Source organism: Vanessa tameamea, chromosome 8 (genome assembly GCF_037043105.1).
Source record: "Vanessa tameamea isolate UH-Manoa-2023 chromosome 8, ilVanTame1 primary haplotype, whole genome shotgun sequence".
Lineage (NCBI taxonomy): Eukaryota > Metazoa > Arthropoda > Insecta > Lepidoptera > Nymphalidae > Vanessa > Vanessa tameamea.
This window is the reverse complement of record NC_087316.1, coordinates 11662819-11683622: the sequence shown is the minus strand read 5'-3', so window position 1 is coordinate 11683622 and position 20804 is coordinate 11662819. Positions and strand designations below refer to the sequence as shown.

The 20804-nt window shown below is 33.2% G+C and overlaps 2 protein-coding genes across 9 annotated transcripts in view; one reads left to right on the top strand and one right to left on the bottom strand.

The window, feature by feature from the left end:
* LOC113404794 (uncharacterized) overlaps window positions 1-6804 on the top strand; it is a 403674-nt gene extending 396870 nt beyond the window's left edge. For 4 of the 7 annotated variants that reach the window (XM_064215520.1, XM_026645828.2, XM_064215524.1 and 1 more), the window contains 4 exons: window positions 78-2304; window positions 2380-2530; window positions 2852-2987; window positions 4312-6804. In XM_064215520.1, coding sequence (XP_064071590.1) covers window positions 78-2304; window positions 2380-2530; window positions 2852-2987; window positions 4312-4622 — 2825 coding nt within the window. In that variant the 3' untranslated portion in view covers window positions 4623-6804. The other 3 variants (XM_026645830.2, XM_064215522.1, XM_064215521.1) reach the window with 3 other exon arrangements.
* Window positions 6805-7435: 631 nt separating this feature from the next.
* On the bottom strand, window positions 7436-19048 carry Ero1l (Endoplasmic reticulum oxidoreductin-1-like). 2 transcript variants are annotated; one of them, XM_026645835.2, is made up of 2 exons: window positions 17364-19048; window positions 7436-7599 (listed from the first exon to the last, which is right to left on the bottom strand). In XM_026645835.2, exons 1-2 carry the CDS (start codon window positions 18812-18814, stop codon window positions 7551-7553), a joined length of 1500 nt encoding a protein of 499 aa, XP_026501620.2. In that variant the 5' UTR covers window positions 18815-19048; the 3' UTR covers window positions 7436-7550. The 2 variants fall into 2 exon arrangements, with proteins under 2 accessions (XP_026501620.2, XP_026501619.2); XM_026645834.2 differs by lacking the exon at window positions 7436-7599 and adding an exon at window positions 10191-10453 and having other exon boundaries at window positions 17364-19045.
* Between the last annotated feature and the right edge of the window lie 1756 nt (window positions 19049-20804).

Below are 20804 nucleotides of genomic sequence, written 5' to 3'. Positions count from 1 at the left end.
AACCATAAATCCATTCCATTTTGATTAAATAAAATATACCTCAGCTAGTTAATTTAAGAAATAAATTGGCTTTCCAGGTGCAACAAGAGAAAAGGGAACAGAAGAAGAAAACGGAGAGGCGGGGGCGGAATCACCCGAGAGTGGCGCGAAAGACGAAGGTTACTCCACTATGTCAAGTGACGTTCAAGCAGATGCGTCGAGGCAGAGCGACCATGCGGCCGACCGAGCTCTGCCCGACCTGAACGAAGCCTCGGACGAAACCGACAACCAAACCATCGTCTCCATTAACCCTAGAGAATCTCGTCGTCATGCTAGAATACTAGCTGAAGCTGACTATATTTATTTCCCAATCGGTGTAGCGTTCGCAGGTATTAGAGGCAGCTATCCACCATCTAGACCAGTATTACCTTTTCAGCATGTTGTGAGAAGCTTTTCAGACTCCCACTTATGCTTGAAATTACTGACGGGCACAACCTGCCCCACTAGCTGTCTTGATACCCCTTCGCCTAGTTCGGGGGTCCTAGTTTTAGATCTGAAACCGGCGCCAGAAAGGCCTCTAAGAAGACCGGCCATAGCGTCAACTACTAGTTCTGAAAGAGTTTCATGGGGTAGTACACTTGATGATCGCGCTGATGGATCTCAGTATGATGCTGACTATGTCCAGCATTGGTTAGAATTAGATGATGCAAGATCGGCGTTACAGCAAAGGCATAGAGATCTAGCAGACCTGGAATACGATAGAGCCGAATTAGAAGATTGGAGTTTATCCTTATCGTGCGAAGACCTTGGGGATAGGCAATCACCCTTTGCGGAAATAACTACACCGGGTCAAATATCTCTATCAACTCTCCCGAGTATAAGAGAAGATGATGCGCTAGAATTAGAGGAAGATGTAGGCGATTGTTTATGGAATGACTGTGGATTTGCAACTGTAGAAATCGACGAATGTAGAATAGCAGACGACACGGAAAATTCGGAAAAGAGATGGGAGTATACAGGTACACATTCCCCTGGTGGTTCTTGGTCAAGCACATCTGATGGCCCTGATAAACGTTCGAGTACTGCTTTAAGTGAGGATGGTGATTGTGCTAATGTAGGCCTCGATTTCACACGAGATTTTTATCGCCTAGTAAAATATGAAAGCACAAAGAGCTTAGCATCAAATTCCTCAAAAGGTGTAACAACTGCAGATCCAGCGAATCACTTGCGAATTAATGATGTCCAAACAATGGCTTTGCAAGACCGTGAACAAGCACTTCAAAACGTTTTAAATTTTATAGCGGAACAGCAAAAATATTGCCGAGATAGAGAGGAGTCAGATTCAATGTCATCCCGTCCTGTATCAGAAATACGTGAACTGCCTCCTCCTTATGCCGCAGCTGATTTCGATGAAGATTCCGTTGACCCACGAAGTGAAATATCTGAAGATAGGCAAAGACCAGATTCTTTTGGCAGCTTTTCTGAAAATGACTCGTGCGATGTCGTTCCTATCGATAGAACAAGGGTCGCGTATTGTGATAGTGTATCCGAGCCAAGATCAACTCCTAGATTTATTGAACGTGAAGATCCTTATACAGAATCAGAAGACTTCTACGATTTATCCAGAGTTGAAAACGCAGAAAATGAAATAGATGATCACCATCTTTTAAAAGTGCAAAGAAAGAATGAAATAAATAAGAGCATAGATATTAGCAACACTACAGATTTAGATCAGCCAAATTCAATAAAAGATGAAAAATCTTGTGATATTGAATCTAGTCGAATTTTAGAACACAACTCCGCATTGAAAGAGAACACGATGAATATTATGTTAAATAAACAAACGTCAATTGATAGAGAGATAGAACCTAGTTTGGTGAAATCAGCGAGTTTTCAATGTTCTGGTGAAAATGAAGTATCCCTTGTTGATGAAGTGCTAAATGCTTGTAGACGTACATCAGGTGTGCTTGGTACCGTCCCTGAAGAAGAGGAGAGCTCGTCACCTGAAATTAGCTCCCCCCAAATGACTGAATCGAATACAACAAGCACATCAACTGCTGAAACTGTGATAATAAGTAATAAGAATGAGGGAAGTCATAGGGAAATAAGGCGTAGATGTGAGAAAAGTCGAATACCTACACTGATGGGAGGGAAAAGACCACCATCCTCACCGCAAAAGGTACGATCTAAAATTCCTGTAGCTGAAAGAAGTCGAGCAGGTGTCCAATCGACTTCAAATCCTGAACCTATAATCGTTAAACAAGAAAATACACTAAGTTTTCATGAAGCTGCCACTTCCAAAGATGTCATTGAAGAACTCAACAGGTAGGGTTTTATCAAAACCTTGTAATTAAATTAATAATATATATTGTGTTTACTTACGATTTATTTATTTTTCAGAATGATTCGACAAAGTGAAGGTGCCACTGCAGCGGCCGAAATCAAAGGTGAAGAGAAGCAGGAGAAATCATACGCACAGAAGGACAACGCCTTATGGGCCCCTACGGGATGGGTCCACGTTGAAAAGGATATCGACTTCAGTGATCCTAAGGTATTCATTTAATTCGAACTTAATGAATTTGCAATTTTTAAGATTTTAGACATTCCATTTATTATCTTAACTCCTAAATCATTTTTCAATTTTCTAAATGTTCAATCTATAACTTGTTAATACAACAGTCTCCATTAAAATATATTATGTTAATGGAGAGTCTCCATTAAGATATAATCTATAACTTGTTAATACAACAGTCTCCATTAAGGTCTATAATGTTATTTATCATAACAATTCTAAAAGGAAGTGGAGCATTTGAAGGTTCATAGCTAATTTTTTATTTTTCTGTGACTGCATGATATGCTTGATGGCGTCCAGGCTCGTGCGAACCTGCTCGACGTGATGCTGGCGTCCAGCGACTCGTCTCCGTCGTCGTGCGGCTCGTCGCCCGCGGAGCCGCCGCCGCCGTACTCCCGTCTCCATCGCCTGCATCGCTCCCGCCGACAGAAGACCGGTAAATACTACTAGCTTGTCTGTGTGTTGTGGGGAGTAACAGGACTACATGGGACGTGATAGACATCGCTAAAAGTCAGGAAACAATTGCAATTAACAATATTCCTATGTACCTTTAACATTCTAGAAATTAGACAATTTTTCGTGATCAATGGTAAGCTTTAGATTTTAGATTCACCAATAATGTCGTGTTTGCTAAAAGGTAACTTGATTAATACTTTAATGTTTAGTTTGTTATTATACAATAGGAGTCTTTTTAACTTTAATCAAAACGGAAGCTACCGAAATGCCTAATTTCCTCACTGGTAGCCTTGTCTAAGTGTTACTCCCGATAAATGTTGTCTTCATTGTTCACTATCTATTTCATGCGCATTGTTTGGATGTGTTCAGTTAAGGGGAACGGGTCTTAGAACTTAAAACACTATTATTGTAAAAAATAAATTTTTATCTATATCTTATCTCATATATTAAGACTTAAACTAATTATTTTTACAAGACATAATTAATAATTAGTTTCAAGCTGTAAGAGAAGATACTTGTTTAATTTTTTTTTTTTTCTTAATCTTATAGCTGAAAATAATATAACGATGATTATTACAATACGAACTTCTAGGAATTTTAATACTAAATATATAGTTTAGTATTAATTTATTCCGATTCCCATATTTATATTAATATAGTGAGTCTTTTTCTTATAAACTATTTTATTTAATATAGTAAAATATTATAAGGAAAGCTAACTAGTGAAACTGTATTTTAATATTCTATAAAAGACTTAGAAATTATATACAATTCGAATGCTATATAGATCTGTTATCATGGCTTAGTGTGGTGGTAGACTTACTTTTAATTTAAGTTAATTTTTATTGATGCTTTACATGTGTTAATTTATGTCTTTTTTAAATTAATTGGTGTAAATATTATGAAAAAATGAACTAAGAAAGTAACAGTTATATATAACACGTAGAATTAACTAAGCTTTTAAATTTTTGTTAAATAGTTTCATCGATCATAATATTAACATTATATTATCAATGTCAAAATGTCATATTGTTTGTGTCACAAGCCACGTCACTATTTCCGCTCTCACTCACACGCACCATCTCACTCTCGCCTCATTTCGAGTAGATGTCATAACAGACGCACCGCTCCAACGAAAGAGAAATGTTCAGAACCGTAACGAGTATTTCGTGGAGTAAATTTGATAACATGAGCTCGGGGTATCGAGCCGTACCCGTGGCGGAGCGGTGCGTCGGTCGGCGCGAGTGCGAGCGAGGGTGGCTCGGCTCAGGCGCGCGGTTGGTCCAGCGGGCGGTCGCTCGTAGGCGCTAACGTGTGTTGGTGCAGCGGCGGCGCTGCGCGTGCGCGGGCTGGGCGCGCTGCGTCAGCCGCGCCACCGCCGCCCGTCCATCCTGGGCCGCGAGGGCTTCTTCGTGCGCTACGCCGAGCCCGAGCGCGCCGCCGTCGCCACCTTCGACTTCCTCGACGACCTCTCCGCCGGATCCGGATCCTCCCCCGACGCCAAAGACTGTCTCGAATAGATGACTCGCGCCGCGATATATATTTTTCTACGTCGCTCGCTTGTGATATCCCCGTTCGTACGGCGACTCGTAGTTCGCTTAGTGATGTGACGTGAGCCAAATAGTTACTAGTGTAGCGCGCCCGCAAGGCTGCAGCTTTAGTGTCCGCCCTATCGATTTAGATTTAGGTGTAGTCGTATTACGATATTATTATTGACGAGCACCTAGTCTTGATGTTCTTCTTAGATGGTAGCGAGAAGGACAGAGGCGATGAGGCGTAGACGTGTTTAGTTTTGAGTTGGCGCTCGGTTTGATTTGTTTGTCGGGAAATCGATTCTGATCGAATGTAAATTTTTTTCTGGTTGGGTAAGCTGGATGCTAGATTGTAAGGCGTACAGGCGAACATCCTTTGCGCTTGAATGGTTGCTTTGGATAAACGATAACAGCTCCATACCTTATTAACAGTTGATTACTTCCTGCGATGTCTAGCTTACGCTTCGAACCAAAAACTATGAATTAGGTAAGAAGACGTAATAAGTAATGACTAAGTAAAGAAAGCTGCGGCCTCGAAGTAATGTGATATTTTTGTATATACTGTAAGTCCCACTTATTTTCGTATACATTTAAATGGATTCCTTTCTAAACAAACGAAGTGTTAATGTTGGACTAAGAGTGAGTTATGTTCTCTGAGCCCGGTCCGGCCGGACGACACTTTGATTTAAGACTAAGAGCCGGTTTAAGAAGGCAATTTTTCACAGCCAGGCCGGGTCTTTATTAATTAATAGGTACTTATGTAAATATTGGCGATGATTATAATTTACGTATCGAGTTAGTTATTAAAAACTTAATTATAAAGAATAGTCATTCTATAACAATCGAATAATCTTTAAAAATCCATTAAATCGAAGGGTACTAAAGTATGTTAAGTGTATATATATGTTATGACGTCATTGAATGCTATTTATTGATTTGTATCCTTTGCGATTAATAGATTATTTGTGTATACTTAGGTACATATCATGAATCTGTATTATTTGATAATATCTCGAATGAAAAGTTCGCAAGTATCGAATGATTTAGAGAAAAGCAATAAAATCAGTTTATGACTCAATCTAGTTTTTATTTTAATACGAAAATGTTGAAATTTGATTATTGTCGTGCGTTTGAATTGTTTAAATTTCTGTTCCATGAAAACATAATTCGAATATATTGTGACAAATCAATCGATACTTGCAACTAATTTTTGCTATATTGTATTTTCATTGAATATGGTTATGAACCTTGTGAATTTTGTAGGTATTTGCGGCTTTTATTATTAATTGTAGTTATTCTAATGGCGGAACCAAAGCGATTTTTCACAGAATTACAGAATTTGCCACCACTTGTTACGCTGCGACACTAATTTCTTGACCAATATTATTTTTACCAGCTTTGTTTTTATAGTAAATATTGAAGACAATAAGGAAGATTTATACCTATTATTATTAATAAATATAAACGAATAATGACTCGATCGATATCTAAAATATGAACTTATTAGTATTTATATTATAGTATGATGTAATTGGAATATATTGTACACCCCTAGTAGAGTTCGGATACACGCCTTAGATTTACGTAAGAATAGGTGGTTTGTTTTTTTTTTTTCATTTTCACTTTTTAATTTTTCAATGCCAAAGGTTTATATTGAGATGGTTATTACGTAGATGTCTATGTTGTTAGTATTAAAATTACAATTGTATTAATTTTCTATTAACGATTTTTGTAACATTTTCGAAGGTGCAGACTTTTGCGTGTATTCGAATTCCATATAAGTTTTATGAATTATGAGTGTAAACACAGCAATATTTTATTTAAAGTAAATCTCTTGGATCCTAAGCATTATAAACATTATTTAATGTAAAACTGTTCCTATGGAAATTAATTCATCCTCGGTCAGTTTAGGTATTTTATTAAACATGGCTATTATAATTGGCATGATGTTATTTATGATAAATTATACCTAATCTATATATACTTAAAACATTGTATTCATTATAATTGTAGGATCCAGAAAGTACTGTGATTTGTAACTACCGCTGAAACTTCGAGCACAATCGGTTAAAAAAAAAAAGAAAATTAAAAAAATTAAAAATGTAATCCAATATTGGGTGCATTCGTTAGTTCGTTCTAACCTAAGACATAGAAATATTTGAGATAGGTAGGTACTTTGAACAGTACAAAAACGTAGAGTAACAGTATAATTTTAATTGTCTACTATTGCAGATGGGTTGAATAAACGATTCCGTTCCCAAATGACACATTTGTTTGATTTCAATCCTTAATCCTTTTTGCTAAAAAATAAAATAAAAATGGTAACACTTGTATTTAATTAAAATGATTGAACTTTAATAAAAATATGAAAGGTAAACATTTAAAACACTTCTTGAAATGAACTGTCTTTATGAGTAATAAACGCATTAATTTTTGTTTTTTTTTTTTGTTTTTCTTAGATATCCTTTTACGTAATAATTTAACTTGCCTATTAAGACATAGACAGAAACGCAATGCAAAAAATGATTTTTATCGTTGCAGGAAATTGCTACGGTAAAAAAACGTAGGTTAATTTCCATGCGGTAGGGTTTTGTGCAAAATCGTCTAAATATATACTACCCGCTCATCATATATTCTGCCTACATCTAATACTATTATTCTGGTTTAAAGAGTATACGAGCCAGTGTAACTACAGACACCAGAAACATAAAAATTTAATACCTAAGTTTGATAACATTGGCAATGTAAATGGTATAATTTCTAACAGCACTAATTGTCTATGGGCAGTGGTCACTATGACATGCCTACCTATAATAAATAAAAAAAAAAGAAACTACTCCTCAGTATTTAAAGAAACAAGATCAAAGGTACACTGTGACTATAATAAAAATAGTAATGAAAAACTACCACAGCGAAATATTTATTTGATAACTCCTTTTTCTATCTCTACAATTATAATACTAAATTGATATCAAATATTAAAGCTTTTATTATAAGCGATATCTCTCCAATCACACCAACTTCTCACACATAACAAACGCTTGTTTCTCTTCATTGGACCTGAAACCATTAAATTTATATATAATATAATATAAATCTATTTTCAGATATGACAACACAAGTTATTATGTTAGTATCTGTAAGCGGGAAACCACACGTCACAAAAAAAACAAGGATTAAAAATTTTAAATGTTTATTAAAGAAAAACAGTTAAACAATCTTGTCATGTTATATTCTGTTAATAGATAGACCTCAAATAATCACAGTCATTCTTATTATACTCAATGTTTGCATTAATGTAAAAAACACAGCTATAAATAACTTAGTTACATAACATATTTCTTAAGGTAAAGGGAGAATTTTTAATGGAATAAAAAGTTTGTAATGCGTACTGGACATCCAGTACATCGTATAATATTATCATGATATATATTAAAATTAAACCTCGATTTACATAAAACATTCAATATTTACAAAACACTTTACATATAAACAAAACTATTTGTAACACATAACTAGTACCTTAAGCTGACAATTTCCAGAGGTTATCTCTTATATATATTAATTATTTTCCTATACATTAAACCCGGTTATTATATACAAAAAAAAACAATTCGTTTTGTTTACTGATAATAAGTATGTCTAATTGTCGTATCAATATTAATTAAAACTCTATTATCTGATTACCTCATAAATTCTTCTAACTTTCCGTCATTCGTAACATCGAAGCGTTAGTAGCAAGCCCAGGATACCTTTGAATTACGCCTCGTAGACAAATCTATTATCCTTAAGCAAAATAAATCGTTAACTGGATGTAGTAACCGGACACTATTTAATTGATTTATAAAAAGGTTTTAATTGTAAGTTTAAAACCAATTAGTACAAATATAAATTAATTATGATTGATATTGTGACTTTTGGATTAAAAAAGAACATTTTCGCTCATCATGCGATTAATCATGACAGAATTAAACATAGGTATTTTAAAATTTTAGTATTCTTATTTCAAAAAAAGGCGAAGTCAAAAACAATCGACATAGCAGATTAAAAAAAGGTCATTTAAAAAAAAATTGTAGTCTTTTTTCTTTATTTAAAAAGAAGATAAGTATAGAATATTTGTTACGTACCCGAAACGTGTAACATCTACATATAACACATAGACATATATTCTTATTTTAAAAATTCTACTAGGTGCTATCACTTCAAGTTCATAGGTTTATTGAAAAATATCAATATCAGAATTAATTACAAACGTTACCCAAAATACCATGTCCATCATAATTGAATAAATTACTTACGAATAGTATACAGCTAAAGAAATTAGTCGAATGTCACAGAACACAGTAAAACCTTATACGATTGACCTTTAGTCATTTAACGTTAATCTTAATTAAAAAAAATAAAAACTGTAAGCGAGCACGTGTTCTTTTTTGAAATTATATTTAGTGTTAAATATGAACCTTCAGTATTAAAAAACAACTATTGCATAATTTTACCGTAGCACTCCAAAGTTACATGACTAGAAGAAAATTAAGTAATTTAATGAATATATTTTAAATTCGTATCGTATAGAGACAAAATTAACTAAAAATAAATTTTACTAAAAGAACAATCAACATTGACCTAAACGTGTGTTTATGTCATTACGTCAGCCCGTTTAAAAAAGGAATTAGAATTAAATATGATGAAACATTGGAACAACTAAAGATAATTTATAATTTCAAAATAAAGCCAAAATTGTATACGACCGCATGCTTTGTTCATCTGCGAAACGAATTTTCACACGTGGCCCAACTGTCAAACGACTAGTAAACATTTTGTTACGAAGTAGGCGTTTAATGACATCATGTTTTTCATCGGATCCATATTCTAATGATAATTACTTCTCACTCACAAACTCACAATTAAAAATTGGGCAATAGATGACAAATATTACACGGGACCTGTTTTGATACGAATATTGGTAAATCAATTAAGTATCATTAAAATCACAATTAATATTCGTTGATTAGAAATATATTTTATTTACGATAGATCTTTTGAATATAGATAAATAATATAATATAAAAAATAACTGAAATATATATACTTTTTAAAAATGCTGTAATTGTTTATAGGCTGTGAACCATTGTAAAATTCTTATTCACTGGTTTTAAAACTGTGATGATACTGTATCATTATCTATAATAATCTGCGATCTAAATAAAAACTATTGTTTCGTAGCAACTAACGAGAAAATAATAATACTTAAATAATGGCGCTTTCGTTTTACAAAACGTATCATGCAATGTTATGAAGTTAAAACAGTTTTAAAAATAACCTCATATATGAATATAGAAAGTATAAATTAAAAAAAAAAATACAAATGTTGCCACTCTTAAAGTGTTTTTTTTTTTTTAACCAGCACCTTTGATAAATAAAGGCTTTGACTTTGCCAATTAAGATAACACGTGCCTGATTGCTTGCCGTGGCGAAATTATATTGCTTTCAGTCTACCAAACCGGCTCGACAGAAACTTTTTATCTCCATGAAAAAAAACACAGGCATTAACGTATTGATAAATAACAATACAATCATAAGATTACAATCATATTTTGCTAAAAGGAAAGAGACCTGCCTTTTAAACATTGTGATATAGTGATAGAAACCACATACAACATTGAAATGAAATTAAGTTATATAATCGCTTCACACTTAACGAACACCATCTGACATGAAACGCGAGTTAAGAGAAAACGTCGAAGATACGTAACTGTACTTTAAAACTTTAAAGTTATTTTATAACTTGAATCCTCGCGTAATCATTTAACTCCATATTTTTGGTTTGGCTCCGCCCGAACATAGTTCCTTCTTAGCGCCCACGTCGCCTGGAACATTTCCAAATATGCTCTTCTTCTGCGTTTCTGTTTGAGAACTGTTGGAATTTTTCAATATTTAGTATTTCGCCCGGTTGCCATATAAACACTTCTACCAATAGTGCGTGCGGTACATACAAGCGGTGATAAGGCATGCTTTATAATAGGTGACATAATTGTCATCAAAATTGAACTTAGAATTGAAATTCTATTTCAAATACGTTTTTTTTTTCTTTTAAAATATATCGAGACACAATACAAATATTCCTTCATTTAAATATATGATGGTTTTATCTTTTGATAAATATTTATAGACTAAACTATTTAGCTCGCAATGATTAAATTTTAAATTATCATTTTTATCAGTCCAATCCATTAATGTGTCAACAATACGATAAGGAAATAAATATAAATGGTTATTAATTTCAAACGAAATAGATACAAATAAATCGCTCATACGATTTCATTGAATACTCTTTATAGATATGACGTAGAAATTTAAATTGAACGATCTTGCGTGGCTCACAACAATCATAATTGTTATAACCACGACATAATTAACATTGTAATTACTGACTGACTGACTTATTTTTAACTTACAGTAACATTAAACATTAATATTTTTCCGATTCGTGAGGAAATTCTTATATTCTAATATAGTTTTTCTATATTTTTTTTTTTTTTTTAATTATACAATTTCATCCGAGAGAAGCAAATTAATAGAATAAGCTCCAACACTTCTAAAAAATCACAGTATATTTTTTTGAAGTACGATTTCAACCGAAGTTCTAGTCGTACTAATCACAAATGTTTTGATTATAATATTATATGTTTACTGATATATATAACCAAAGTCCAGACAGACATACTTATTTTTATATACAGCTATATTAGCTCAATTAGTTCGCTGTAAATTGAAAAAAATTTAAACTAGAATACTTGAAAAAACACTTTATATAAATTTTCTACCGGTAAATAGAAATCCTAAATAAACTAAGAATTGTAACAATTTCATAAATAGAATTGTATTATGAAGCAATTCGCATGCAACACGTGACGTCATCGTTACGTTAAATACGCGTTAGTGTAAAGTCGATAAATAAATAAAGACTTGAGTGAATCAGAGTCGCATCCTACGTGAGGCGAGAATCGTACGTACTCCTTGTATTAAGAGCCTCGAACAATGCATTTATCAATCACAAAATACCACAGATCTTGTAAGCAATATCCAACCGAATCAACAACAATTGTTTTCTACCTTATTGTAACATTTAGCTTATGCGAGGTTCTGTGTTTTTAATACAAAGAGAAAATATTATTGCACAAGACAAGCATTGAAAAAAAGACTGTGTATTGTTACAAAATTAAAATTATATTATATATAACGCTTTAACAAGTATACTTGTAATTAAGTCGCCTCAAATTAATTATTTATTTTAATATTCTGATATTGATTACTCTAAAAAGGTGATGTTGTAACAGTTTTTCTAAAATATTAATTGTTAACTAGTAGTTGTTTTTTTTTTTTTAATTTTTAACATCCAACAAGAGCGATATCACGTCCGGGGCAAAAAAAATAATCTTCCTATAATAGAGCAATATCTTCGAGTTCGAGTTGAGCGAAATTCGTGCACTCTTCACACAACAAACAATTTTATTTTTAAACTTATTATAATGAACATTTTCAAATATGGAATTTAATAATATTAAAACTATTTATCTATGATAAATGGAATGGATTTCTCCGCGATCAAAGTGCCAGTTATTCGTCACCTACTGTGAGTAATTCGATAAGTGTACCTACGTGATAATTTCAACGTAGGCGAATTTACAGGTGGTGAAGCTCTGCAAGTCTGGACCACTCATCATTTTTTCGTCGCCTAAGATAAATGCCGCTGACCACGAGATGGTTCCCAATATTTGTATAACTAATGATACTGATGTAAAAGACAGACAAGTTGATCGGTAATACGATATTATTTAAACATTTAGATAAACAGCAGCGTTGAATCGTTAGTCATTTTATTTTAACTTCATTATACGATTTTATTCAAAAAATGATTGTTTTAGATATATAAAAATAATTGTAAATCTTGGTGTAACCTTTAAACGGGACCTTATTTTATTTTATACATTGTACTAACTGTAATTGTTTCGTTCGTTTGTTTTAGTTTATAAGGCTGCAGATCCAAAGACAGGAGCTTTAGACCTTAGAAATTTCGAATCAAGTTATTCAGTTTTTCTCTCATTAAATTCTTCCGTTGAGAAATTTTGCCAAATAACTCGCAATGAAATTTTGTTTGGTTCGAATTCCTTTGCACTTTATATATTTATATAGTATGTTTTAAAATTTGCTAAAAATTCGGCTCATTTCAGTAAAAAATTTAGTTAATAGGAAAAATTTACGCTTAGTAAATTTGAGCAAGCCCGTTTGAGTAAGTTACCGCCTACTGGTTTTCAACCGCCAAACAGCAATACTTAGTATTCTTGTGTTCCAGTTTGAAAAGTGAGTGAACCATAATATCGTATAACTGCAGGCACTAGGGACATAACATCTTAGCTCCCAAGGTTGCTGGTGCACTGACGATATAAGGAATATTTAATATTTCCTACAGCGCCAATGTCTATGAGCGATGGTGACCACTTACCATCGGAAGCCCATTTGTCGATCAGTCTACGTTTGACCGTAAAAAATAAAAACATTATAAAGGTATCATTTTCTATGTATCGCTTTTACATAAAGGTTATCTGATTGTCATGATTTTGTTTACTCTTTTTACATAATCTATTGAAATAGTCTATACATAGAACTGCATTAGTCAGATTAGCCTCTGTTATCGAGTTAGCCCTCACTGCAACGCGATCCCTCTCCATCGCCCTCGACTCGATAGAATATTTATAGCCAATGACTCTTGACTATTATATCTAATGAAACAAACCATGTGATACGAATCTTTATATATTAATATGCGAAGATAAAAATGGAACGCAGAAAGCTAAACTTTATACATAATCTGTGTTTCAAATTTTTTGTGATTTTGGTGATTTTTTTTTTTGTTTATAAAAATTACAAGGTATCGTCCAACTAGTCTAATTTTTTTTTTCACTTTATCGAATCAATGTGTCTTATTATTTTTATATTATTAGCCATGAATTGTACAGTTGAATTTCGACCAATGTTTGGCCACTAGTATATATAATACATACATATATACTATTGTCTAAACATTATATATGACTATATATATGACTGTCTCATTGGTCTAGTGGCTTGATATAAGGCCACAGATCATGAGTTTCTTCTTACAAATCCCAAGTGAGGCTGATAAAAAGTTATTGGGTATTCTCAGTAACAGCCCGAAGTCTGGAATTGGAAAATGTGTACACTCCCATGCCTCGGAGAGCGTGGTTAGTTAGTCTTCCATGAGATTGGGCGCCGTGACCGAAATCGGCCGTCGTCTAACTAATTAAATAATTTAACAAAATAGAAATACGTAATGACTTGGTAATAATGCTCGTTGGTCTAGTTATGGAATTTTCCATCGAGGAATTCCTAATAGCCGAAGTCAGAGGAGAGGATTGAAGAACAACAAATAACTTTATTTTATAATGCACAACCAACTGTAATTTGTGTAACAGGCTCAGTCAACATCTCAAGCAGAACACACAATTATAAAAAGGTAAGTTGTCTAAAACGGGTCATCGGAAACTAAAAAGAACAAGCTCCACGTGAATTTACTATACATTTTAAAATGTAATACGTTATATATTTTTTATAAATTAAACTTCATTTTAATAAAGATTAATTACTGTATAAGGAAAGAACCGAGATATTCTATAGATTAATTTAAATTTTTCCTGGTTTTCATAACCATCACACATAATGTATACATATGTATGTAGCACATCGTTAGTCTTTTAATCCTTCGGAGCAAATAAAACATCGTTTTTTAGTCAATAACTCTCAATAGCAGCTCGGAGTTTGGAAGTTGACGGTGGATTCTTTCTCTTGTCTCGGAAAGCCTGACGGTGTTGAACGTACGCCAATTATTTTTGCAATAAAATATCAACCAAGCCCCGTGACCGATATCACCTGTTGGTAACAGTGTGACTTCGGAATCACTATTGTATATCTGTAACTAGCCACCCACCCCAGCTTCACACGGATACAACAAAGGTCTATATACAACTCTTAGATTCAAAAATAAACTTAAAAAGAAAAATTCTCGATTTTTCCGGACAGGAAAGTTGAAATTCTCGGCTTTTCTCTACTATAACATGCATGTTTTATACATATGAACCTTCCTCGTCAATCACTCTGTTTATTAATAAACACAGCCTTACAATCCCTTTTGTAGATTAAAAGAAAAAATGCAGCTTCTTTTTTTTATAATATGTAAAATATTGTTTGTACTCTAGTATAAATAAATATCGCAAGGTCGAATTTATCATTATTAGTTTAGTTTATCTAGAACAACTATATAGCCAGCCAAATTAAAAGTGGCGTTAAGTAACGGCTATGCACTTTACGAGTTTTTTCGCTTTCCATGATAAGAAAAACACACAAACACCAGCATTTTCCATCCATTATAACTATCTTAATGTTAAATATAAACGATTAACACTTAAAGCGAGTTTTAAAAACAAGTCGCCCAACGGTCCTTGACGTAGACTAAAAATCTACATGCAAAATTATTTCTAGATAAATGTTTTATTTATATCTGCCTAATGATATCGTATAAGTACATATATTTTAAATCATCTTGTACAAATATAACTTGCAGAGATGCCTCTGTTTATTATTAATTTTATTATATGTGCAGTTGTAAAAAACAACAGCCTGTATATGTCCCACTTTACGGGTGCACCCGCATATATCAATGATGTTCAATGCGTTTTACATGGTACCACCCAATCGATATTTATCTACCGGCAAACAGCAACATTTGGTATTGTTGTTCCGGTTTGTGGTTGAGTGAGCCTGTGTAACTACATGCAGGTATATCACATCTTTGTTACCAAGATTGGTGGCGCATTTGCGATGTAAGGAGTGGTTAATATTTCCTACAGTATCGATTGTTCTGATGTATCTAAAGGCGATGGTGACCTTTTACTCTAAGATAACAATGGCGCAGATAAAAATCTGGCACCTACAGGTTTCTCTTCAAAAGAGAGAGGAGGCCTTTGCCCAGGGGTAGGATAATACCAGGATGCTACTTAACTTCATAGAATAGTAAACATAGCATTTGAGTTAACAAAATACTCCTGTAATATTACTGCATTTTCAGTACGTATTTATTTTACGTAAAAAAATATATTTAAAATAATTAAAAGGATAAATCGACTTAGCATTTACGAGCTATTTTAAACTGAACATAATTATGTTAATTATAATTTAATCATGATTCGTTAGTACTTAAGTAATTTATTTAGGGTTGGCACGGTAGATACTTTCGAAAGCCTACCTGTCACCACAGGATGGTACGCTTACGTTTACAATGAATGGTATTTTTGGAAAACGAGATTTCCTTACTAAATTTTATATCGATAATGTTCATTATCGATTTCCTAAAAACCGGCGTTTTAAACGTTGACGAACCGAATATCGAAACTTTCGACGTTAAATTAGAATGGATATAAGTAGTTAAGTGAAATTATGTGTTTTATTATAAATAAAGACATATTAATCAAGAACTCTTAGTAATACAAATATACCTGAACTATTAGCAATTCCCATGGAATACGTAACTCAAAGGTTTGTTTATCTTCTTCGATTGGAATAGGCTGTAGCAGAGGTGGCCTTTACCTACACTGACGGAACTACGCTATTAATAAGTATTCTAACACCGATCTCTTATTTTGAAAGTCGAACATCGATTCGGGCGATTAAGAAATAACTTGTCATACAATAAAGCTTATTCCTACGTTAGGTCGAAGCACGATTTTGGTTATATCTATATAAATAAAAAACAATTGAAGCAACTGTTTGTAATAAAAAAAAATACTGTCTGTCTGTCGGACTGTCTACATGTTCCAGCTAATCTATCCTACCTATTTTGACGGATTTAATATTGAAATAGTAATTAGGCCGTAGGTTGCAACTTTTACTAAAACGAGTACCGTTTCTGTTAGAATCGAAAACTTTATCAGAAAAAACATTCAAAAAGTATAATATGTCTTTTAGTTATACACATCGTTAATAATATACTAATAATAATCCCATTCAATATTCCATATGTCCAATTGCTGAACAAGGAGAAGACTCGCAGCTATTTGACGCTGCTCCAGTACGGGTCGGCGGTTGGACGTACATAACAAGCGATAACATTTTCTGAACTGTTTAAATAATCATCTTGAAATCGAAAGATATTTCCGAACGCCAATTATTAGCGGAAAATTTCATTCGTTTTTATAAAAAAAAAATCTTGATACAAACTCTTATTTGATCATAATAGAGAAAAAAAGAAGCTAAAACCTTACTTTATAAAAAATCTACTTCTATACATATCAGGAAATATTATCAAATTTAATATGAAACTAATATTTATCAAAACAAGTAACTAATCTTATCAGAAATATTATACTTCTCCATATTTTAATTTAACTTAATTAATAAGATAATAACCAATTACCAGTGGATCTACTGCATTTGTTTTAAACATAACATGCAAAGCAAGGTATCCAAAGACTATGCTCATTATGAATCAGAACATAGTTGCACAAGTGAAAGGAAAAGTTAGTATTATACAGTTATTAGACACACACACACACACATGCTCATTGCTCATGCCATGTAATAGATATGCCACAAAATCTGTATAGTTTTCTCTATAGTAGAGTAGAAATAAAAATAGAATATTTATAACAATTATTTTGAATCGGAAGTTTTGTTCCATATCTATATGAAATATCATTTTATAATCCTATAAGATTAATTTTGTGTTATATTTAATAAAAATAATATCATACCTGAGCATATGCCTGAAGTTCTCAAGTTCTCTGATACTGTTTGATAGTCTAGCAAATGCATTAAATAATGCAACTATTTCCGTCCGTTGTAAACGTTTATGGGACTTATGCCGCAACATTAGCTTGCCTTGATCTGGATCTCCTTCAAAACTGTCCCACTGACCAGAGAAGAGGATCTTTAGAGCTGTGCCCAAACCTTGAGTCTGCAGTTTGCCCCACAGTTTACATTTATCACATCCAACACAATCCATGATACGTGATATGTTCCAAAAGTGATCACGAAATTCTTGCTTCAACTTCCCAGCCTGACTACCACCGTTAAACATTGAAGACTCATTGAAATGATCAGGAAATGTGTATATCACACCAATCATATTACGTATAGCATCTCTGGTCTCTTCGTCCTCTACAGGGTTACCCGTGAAATAATCCTCCCGTTCTAAATAAGGCCCGGCTTTAGCAAGTGCACGCATTTCAAGCAAATATACAAAGTATAAATTCTTTAGCCAATTTGGACCTTCCCCAAATGTCTGTGATGGATCAAAACGACGTTGGAACTCAGCCAAATTTGGCCCCCATTCACCTTCAGGTGGAGCTGCAAATCCTAACTTTTTCTCTGATAGTAAAAACTTTGAACATAAATGGATATTGATACTGGAATGTAAGCCAGATACTGCTCTGTAAAATACTCTCTTCTCAAGGCACATATTGCCTAAATCTGAACTTAATACATATGGAAATGATTGATATGGATTCAATTTAGGACGAAAACAATTTTCCTGATAAATGCTTCTCCAAATTCTGTGTGCTGAGGGGCCCTTGTAGCCTGTATATCTTTCTGGATTCAAAGATAAATCGATATATTCGGCTTCTACGTCTTTATCATCACATTCACAAAAATTACCAACTGAATCGTCGTAAGCTTTCCACTTAGCGATTTCATATTGGCTTGCTGCACTCAAAGTCATGTTCAAGTAACCAAGAGCTGGATCATGGTCGGTATCAGAGTTACACGGGGTTTGCGCCTGTTCTGTATACTTCGCAGCTGGCACCTCCTCCTCTTGTTCATTTTCATAGCCGCTTTCGAAACCCGGAATACTTTCCTTAGAACAGGTTTTAATATGACAGTATTTCATCGCACATCTGCTATCGTCCGCCCAAAATGGACATTCTTTCTTTAAATTAACCTTGTAAAATCTAAAATAGTCTTTTGTTACCAGGCTCTGTATTCGAGGGAATATTTTTACGTTATTAAAATAGTCGATCGTATCCACATTGCAGGAACAGTCGCCGAGAGCTCCGTGAAGAGCGTCAAAACATGCTGTACTATCGCAAGCAGATGTTTCATACAGTTCTGTGTCGTAGCCGACCGCCTGAACTATCGCGAGAGCGAAAATTATTAACACAACACAACAATTTTTAATAGCCATTTTCGAAAGTTTCGAAGTCATTGCACCGATTTTAAATATAAGGCGAATTCTTGAGAAAATTCTTCACAACGCATTTATAACAAATAAACGAGAAATTACATATAACACTTGGAAATTTGTACCAGAAATCGAAAATAAAATTCGAAAGTGGAATAAGTAACTACGATGGTACGTACATTTACAAACGTCTAAACATTTCGTTTTGACAAGCGCAATTGCATTTTAGATCTACTCTTTACTCCACTATGAGACAGAGATACTGACATTTGACAGCAAAGTTATTGACATTCAACAAAATGTCAGGGTGAGTTTTCCTCAAAATAACAGATTACAAAGAACTTCTAGATATAGACAAACAATATAAAGTCTATAGTACACGTTGGATGGTACTCGGGCTCTTAAATCTCGATGCCTTCCACAACAGTTCACAATAATCTCGTAGGTAGAGTTTGGCCTCTTATTCAGTTCATAGTAACGCGTCAACAGAGGTCAGAGAAAATTGTATTGTAACATCATTGAGCTGTATACATAATATACTGGAATAGAATTTAGGTAAAACTTTCGTTTTATATTTTTTTCTTTACACCAATGAATTTTTAATATATTCGGTGAACATAGAATAATTTAGATTAATTGGGTATTTTATAATTACCAAATTCAGAATAACGAATTAGTTGGTGTTTCTTTTTTAATGTAAGGTTAGGATTTATATAAATAATAATTGTTGGAACTAAACGTGAAGATATGATTATTAATCATATTACTTCAAAATAAGATATGTGATAGTAGTACACAATTATTAAAATATAACTACATATTAATGTACTTAATAAATATTTAAATAATAATAGATCGTGCTGTAGAAATATATATAGCGGCGACTGCATACATATACCATACAATTTTCTATATCCATCCTATTAAAAGAATAACTTACGAAGAATATTGGACATTGTTTGACCCTTGTCAAACAATGTCCAATGAAATATTCTTCAACTTGACAATTATATATATATATATATATTTTCGACAAGCTAAAACCTTTAAAAATACACACGATCTGGATTATATTATGATATCAAAACTTATATGATGACATCATACCGACGGTTAAAACTTAAAAGGCTAATTGATTTAAGCGACATTTTGTGAAACTTATCGGAGGACGATTTAAGTTTCATTTTTCGAAAAAAAAAACATTAAAATAAAACTACTGAATAGACTTTGATTTATTTTTTACCACATTTCCATATATGTTAAGAAGGAAGTTTTTTGATTAAAAAAACATTGTAAATAAATGCGTAAGTATTTTAGCAATTTTATGTCACTTATATAGCCCAAATTGCATGAGAGTTAATTGATTTTTAGAAAAAGGCATAATGGTTCAACAACATGCGGTGAATAAAACTGCTGAAAGTAAACTGATTCGAGCACTGACATTTGAACTTTAGGCCATAGCAATTGTGAGCTGACAACTAAATATGCACGAGTTTAAGCAACTTTGTGTGTACGTTGTAGTGTTGAACCAGAGAAAAATAGTTTGATGCGGATGACAGCATGCCAACAAAATTAATCAAAGCGAACTTTCACTAAGATTAGACTAGAGTCGATAATTAAGCTGCTAGTATTAAACAGTCATTAAAATATTGTTGTCACTTATCGAATTTTGGATATTTTATATCCGAGTTCTTTTTTTTATTTTATGTGGGGATATTGTATGGAGTCATCCAAGATATTATTCCGATGTGACTTGAACAAGGTATTAGATAAGTAGACTGCCAAAGTCTATCGTTATATCCGATTCGAGATCTCTACGTTCCGCAGACCGGCGGATGGTCATTATAAATGGAGAGGAGTCCTTTGCTCAGCAGTGAAACATTTCCTTTAAATGTTACTATAAACGAAATACGAATGATGGGTAATGATTATTATAAACAAAAAATATTTATTAATAAATACAAATTAGAATTTTGCAAGACTGCCGATCATTGGGTATATTTAGTTAAATAAT

Bases quoted from the DNA above. Each gene is read 5' to 3' on its own strand.
- Ero1l (XM_026645834.2), bottom strand. From the start codon at position 18,814: ATGACTTCGAAACTTTCGAAAATGGCTATTAAAAATTGTTGTGTTGTG. The intron at 10,454-17,363 runs GTATGATATTAT...AAATTCCAACAG, and splicing joins AACTTCAGGCATATGCTCAG to TTCTCAAACAGAAACGCAGA.